General features: G+C 38.0%; 1 protein-coding gene across 1 annotated transcript; it reads right to left on the bottom strand.

Moving 5' to 3' along the window:
* On the bottom strand, positions 1,380-3,829 carry LOC107607874. Its single transcript, XM_016309771.1, has 3 exons — positions 3,333-3,829; positions 2,517-2,765; positions 1,380-1,656 (listed from the first exon to the last, which is right to left on the bottom strand). The coding sequence occupies exons 1-3, from the start codon at positions 3,827-3,829 to the stop codon at positions 1,380-1,382; spliced, it is 1,023 nt and encodes a 340-aa protein (XP_016165257.1).

Genomic DNA, 5,516 nt, shown 5'->3' with positions numbered 1-5,516 from the left:
TTAGATCTGAAGAAAAATCTTGTTGTGGAGTTAGAGGCCAAACTTACAGAAAAAGAAAAAGAGTTAAAGGTTGTAAAGAGTAATTATGAGAATGAGTTTGAGTTGCTGAAGAAGAAAGATGATGATTTGTCTACTATGAAAGATCAAGTTATCGAGGTTACTGTGAAATTGAAGGATATGAAAAAAGGTAAGAAATCTGATATTTTGGATACTTTCGTAGAAGGTTTTGAGCGTGCTGTGATGCAAACCAAGTTTTTAGTACCAGGCCGAAATTTTTCTCAAATGGAGCCTGGTAAAATAGTTCGTGAAGGAGCTTTGGTTGATAATGAAGAAGAAGTTGAAGAAGGAGACAAAAATTTGGGACAAGGTGTATGACTTTTCTTATTTTATATTTTGAATTGGTGGTTTGGATTGATCTTGTTTATCATCAGTTTTAGGATGATAAGAACTATTTATATTGTGCCAAGTTTGATTGGCCTTTTGCTAACTGTTTTGGTGATATGAACTCTTTGTACATGTTGTATGTTTGGAATGTTTGCTTTTTGGGAATTTGGAATGGATTGGTAATGTTGGTTGTACGAGGAACATTGCACGAGTATCTGAGTGTTCCTGATAGATTAGCAGGTATAGAACTGATTGATTGATTGATAACTATCATTGACAATAGAAGAAGTTTGATTCCAAGAATGTTTGGCATTAATGGATTAGATTGAAATGTGCGTTAAGCATGGATTTGTGATAAAATTTGTATGACGTAAGTCATTATTTGTTTTTTTTTTTATATCTCGGAGAGATATAAATCGATATAGAGAGGAAAAATATAAACTGATAAAGCAAATATGATGATAATATTATTCACTTTTGCGTACAAAAGTACAAGTAAGCTAGCCTCGCTAAAACCTTTCCAAGCAAAACCCTTTTTTGAAAAAAATCTTGTGAGTAGGAAAAAGAGTATCAACCTATCCTGATTTTTAACTATAATAAAGCTTTAAAGAGGATATATTCTATGTATTAGGTAGAGTTATACCATTTAAAGATTGCAAACAGTATGCACTATTTTCTAAGATTTCAATATCTCGGAAATGACCTTCCCAATTTGCGGCTAACTTTTCATGTGCCAGAGGTCGCCTTGCTTGTTCAGTTTTTCTGAGTACCAAATCGTTTACTTGAAAAGATCGGTGTTTGCCCTTTTGGTTGTATCGCCAAGCTATATGTTGTTGCATAGCTCGGTGATGTAGGGTTGCTATACCTCGGATTTCTTCGATGGTGTCCAAATCAATCTGCCGAGCCGTATCTTGAAATTGATGATCAATGAATTGAGTTCGAAAGGATGACTGAGAGATCTCCAGAGGGATCATGTCTTCAGACCCATACACCAGTCAAAAAGGTGTTTCCTTGGTTGTTGAGTGAATAGTTGTGTTGTAGCCCCATATAATTTCTGGTATTAGCTCGGTCCACAATCCTTTAGCATCATCTAGCTTTTTGCGTAAAGCATGTAGAATAACCTTGTTCGCTGCTTCTGTTAAGACATTTGTTTGTGGGTGTTCCACTGAAGAAAAGTGTTGTGTTATTTTTAAGTTCTGCAAAAAAGAGGTAAATTTTTTATCGGCAAAGTGGCGATCATTGTCAGCGATAATGTGTCGAGGTATACCAAATCTACATATGATATGCTTCCAAACAAAAGAGATCATTTGTTGAGATGTTATCTTAGCTAAGGGTTGAGCCTCAATCCATTTTTAAAAATAATCGATAGCAACTATTAAAAATTTTACTTGGCCTGGTGCTAAAGGGGAAGGGCCGATGATATCAAGCCCCCATTGATAGAATGGCCAACTTACTTCGGAAAAGTGCAATACCTCAGTTGGAATATGTGTAATCAGAGAGTGTTTTTGACAATTAGGACAAGCTTTCACTTTAGCATTGCAACTTGCTGTAAGGTTGGCCAGAAGAATTCAGCACGAAGTATTATGGAAGATAAGCTTCGAGCTCTGATGTGTGTTCTACAAATACCTTCATGAGCTTCTGCTATAGCTAGGTCAGCCTCGGGACTGGAAAGACATTTTAACAAAGGTCGAGAAAAACCTCGTCTATATAGACAATTATTGAATAATGTAAAGAAAGACGCTTGACATCGGAATTTCCGAGCATTATTAACACTGTGTGGGATGTTTCCAGTACTGAGATACTGGACATAGGGCTACTGCCAATCTTCCTCCTGAGTTACACTTAAAACTTCTGTTAGATTGATGCTTGGTGTAAGCAACGTAGATTGATAAAGAGAAGAAGTATATGATTGTGTGCTTACGAGCTTGGATAAAATGTTAGCTCAGTGATTATTTTCCCTAGGTATGTGATAGATTTCAAACTTAGAAAAATTGGTGATGAAAGATTTTACAATAGCCAAGTATTCTGCTAATACAGGATCTTTGACTTGAAAGAGATCGTTTACCTATTGTACGACTAGTAGAGAGTCGCAATATACCTTTAGTTTTGAGTTATGTAGGTCAGTAGCTAACCTTAAGCCCGCAATCAGAGCTTTGTACTCTGTCTGGTTGTTACTTGTTTTGAAAGAAAGATGTAAAGAGTGTTCAAAGACAAATCTGTTACCATCTTCAAGGAGGACTGCAGCGCTACGTCCTTGAGGATTGGATGCTCCATCCATATAAAGGGTCCACACCATGGAATGTGCTTCCAAATTTGGAGAAGTGAATTCGGCAACAAAATCTGCTAAGTAGTGTGATTTGATTGGCCCTCTGCTTTGATATCTAATGTCAAATTCGAAAAGCTCAACTGAGTATTTTATAAGTCGGCCAGCTAGTTCCGGTTTATTGAGGACTTGCCGTAGTGGTTAGTCAGTTCGGCTATTGATGACATGGATTTGGAAATATGGTTGGAGACATCTAGCTGAGAATACCAAAGCAAGAGCTAGCTTCTCTATCTTCGGATAGCGAAGCTCGGATGCTATAATAAATTGTTTGCAAAATAAATAAGCTGTTGTACTTTTTCTCTTTCTGTAACAAGAATAGAGCTTATAGCCCAGTCAGTAACGGATAGGTAGAGATAAAGTTCTTCCCCCTGAAAAGGTTTTTGTAAAATTGGGGGTTTTGAAAGAATATCCTTGAGATTTAAAAAAGCTTTTTCACACTCATCAATCCAGTTAAAATTGTTTTTCTTTTTCAATGTTTGGAAAAAACAGAAAGATTTAGATGATAAGCATGGCAAGAATCTAGATAAGGCAACAAGTCTCTCTATTAAACGTTGGACTTCTTTGATTGTCTGTGGGCTTTTCATGTCCAGTATAGTGCGGCACTTGTCAGGATTGGCTTCTATACCTCGTCTTGTAAGTAAAAATCCTAAAAATTTGCCTTCCTGTACACCGAAAGCACATTTTTTTCAGATTGAGTCGCATGTTATAGCGTCTAATTTGGTTAAAAATTTTAGTGAGATCATCAACATGCTGGTTGCCGAGCTTTGTCTTTGCCACCATATCATCAACGTAAACCTCCATGTTCCGTCCAATTTGGTTTGCAAATATCTTATCCATGAGACGCTGATAGGTTGCTCCTGCATTATTAAGTCTAAAAGGCATAACCTTGTAGAGATAATTACCATATTTAGTAATAAAGACAATTTTATTTTGATCAGAAGGATGCATTAGAATCTGGTTATAACCAGAATATGCGTCCATAAAGCTTAATGTTGCATAACCTGAAGCATTATCAACTAAAGAATCAATAGATGGTAAATGATAAGCATCTTTTGGGCATGATTTGTTAAGATCAGTGAAATCAACACACATGCGCCATTTATCATTGTTTTTTTTTACCATTACGATGTTGGCTAACCAAGTCATGAACCTTATTTCTTGTATGAAGCTGGCATTGATGAGCTTTTTAGTTTCCACCAAGGAAGCTTGTTTCTTCTCAATGCCAAGGTTGTGTTTCTTCTGAACTATAGGTCAGACAGATGCATTGAGTGCTAACTTGTGAGAAATTATTGAGGGATCAATACTAGACATATCAGCGGGAGTCCAAGCAAATAGGTCGGCATGTTGCTGTAAGAAGTGTTGTAGTGTGTCCTTCTCTTCCGCGCTTAGAGTGGTACCTACATAGGTAAATTTGTTTGAGTCGTTAGTGAAGTAAACTTTTTGTAACTCCTCCATGGGTGTTGGCCTTTCGAGGAACTCAGCTCTTGGATCTAGGTCAGCTGGTACTGGATGCTCGCCAGAGTTCTGGACCGTGTTTACTTGTGCACATATAGCTCGGTTTGGAGTTTGCGACTTGAGGCTGATGTTGTAGCACTGACGAGCTTCACGATGGTCGCTGTGAATTGTTGCTGTTAGGTCGTCCTGCACAAGGAACTTAACATAGAGATAAATTGTAGATACTATAGCACCAAACTTATTTAAGAAAGGTCGGTCAAATATTAAATTATAAGGACTGAAAAAATCAACAACCAGATATTGAACATTAGAAGTTTTAGCTAAAGGATGCTCACCCAGTGTGGTTTATAACCACACAAATCCCAATACCGGGACATGTTCACCTGAGAACCCTACCAGATCTCTAGCGGATGGTTGGAGTATGTTATTGCTCAGCTTCATTTTTTGGAATGTGGAGTAAAATAAGACATCTACGCTGCTTCCATGATCAAGCAATACTTTTCGTACTAATAGGTCTCCCAATTGGATAGAAATGACAACGGGATCATCTAGATTGGTTGTTATGGTGTTGAAGTCTGATGGCTGGAACGTCATTTGTGGGAAATAAGGTAGTTTCTGGGACTCGTTGAAACTACCCTCCACCGAGAGCATAGCTCGGTAGGTTCGTTTCCAGGCGGAATTCGAAGTCCCCCCACCTGCGAATCCACCAGATATGCAGTTAATGACTTCTCGTGGTTGGTCAGGATAATTATTAGTCGTCTTCTCCTTGTATTGGGAATATTGTCCTGCAGAAGAATTGTCTGTAGAGTGTGTTGTACGCTTTTGAATATGGCCGCTGATGTATTTGTCCAAATGGTCTTGCCGAGCTAATCGCTCTAACAAATCTTTGGCGATCACACACTCGTCAGTAGTGTATCCATGCTTTTTGGTGGAAGGTGCAATATTTGAATTTATCCACGTTCTTCATGTCCTGATAATTACTGGCCTTTCGGGGAGGTTTGATGAGATTTGCATTTAGGATCTCTTTGATTATGCTGTCTCTCTTTGTGTTGAACTATGTATATGAATCATAACGGGGAGTTAGCCTAAAGGTCTTCTTGCTTTGCCGAGTTTTATCCTCGCCCTTGTTACTGTGGATTTTTTCTGATTTTCGAGCTTGACGGAGCTCATCAATCTCCATTTGACCTTTGGCCTAATCACGGAACTCGGTGAGTATTTTTGGCTTTGCTACTGTGATTGCTTTTTGAAATTTTTATGGCCGAAGTCCGCTTTTGATGGCATGTAAATGCACCTCAGGGTGAAGATTTGGTATAGTAATTGCTACCTTTGTAAAATGAGTAATATAGTCTTTCAG

Source organism: Arachis ipaensis, chromosome B07, assembly GCF_000816755.2.
Source record: "Arachis ipaensis cultivar K30076 chromosome B07, Araip1.1, whole genome shotgun sequence".
Lineage (NCBI taxonomy): Eukaryota > Viridiplantae > Streptophyta > Magnoliopsida > Fabales > Fabaceae > Arachis > Arachis ipaensis.
Note: the sequence above shows the minus strand (reverse complement) of the source record. Positions and strands in the feature narration are given on the sequence as shown.

What these genes read in the sequence shown, in the direction of transcription:
- LOC107607874 (XM_016309771.1), bottom strand. Translation starts at nt 3,829, where the DNA reads ATGGTAAAAAAAAACAATGATAAATGGCGCATGTGTGTTGATTTCACT. An exon ending in ATTTTTACTTACAAGACGAG is followed by an intron (nt 2,766 to 3,332) that starts GTATAGAAGCCA and finishes ATTTGACATTAG; the next exon opens with ATATCAAAGCAGAGGGCCAA. An exon ending in GCTCTGATTGCGGGCTTAAG is followed by an intron (nt 1,657 to 2,516) that starts GTTAGCTACTGA and finishes TATCATATGTAG; the next exon opens with ATTTGGTATACCTCGACACA.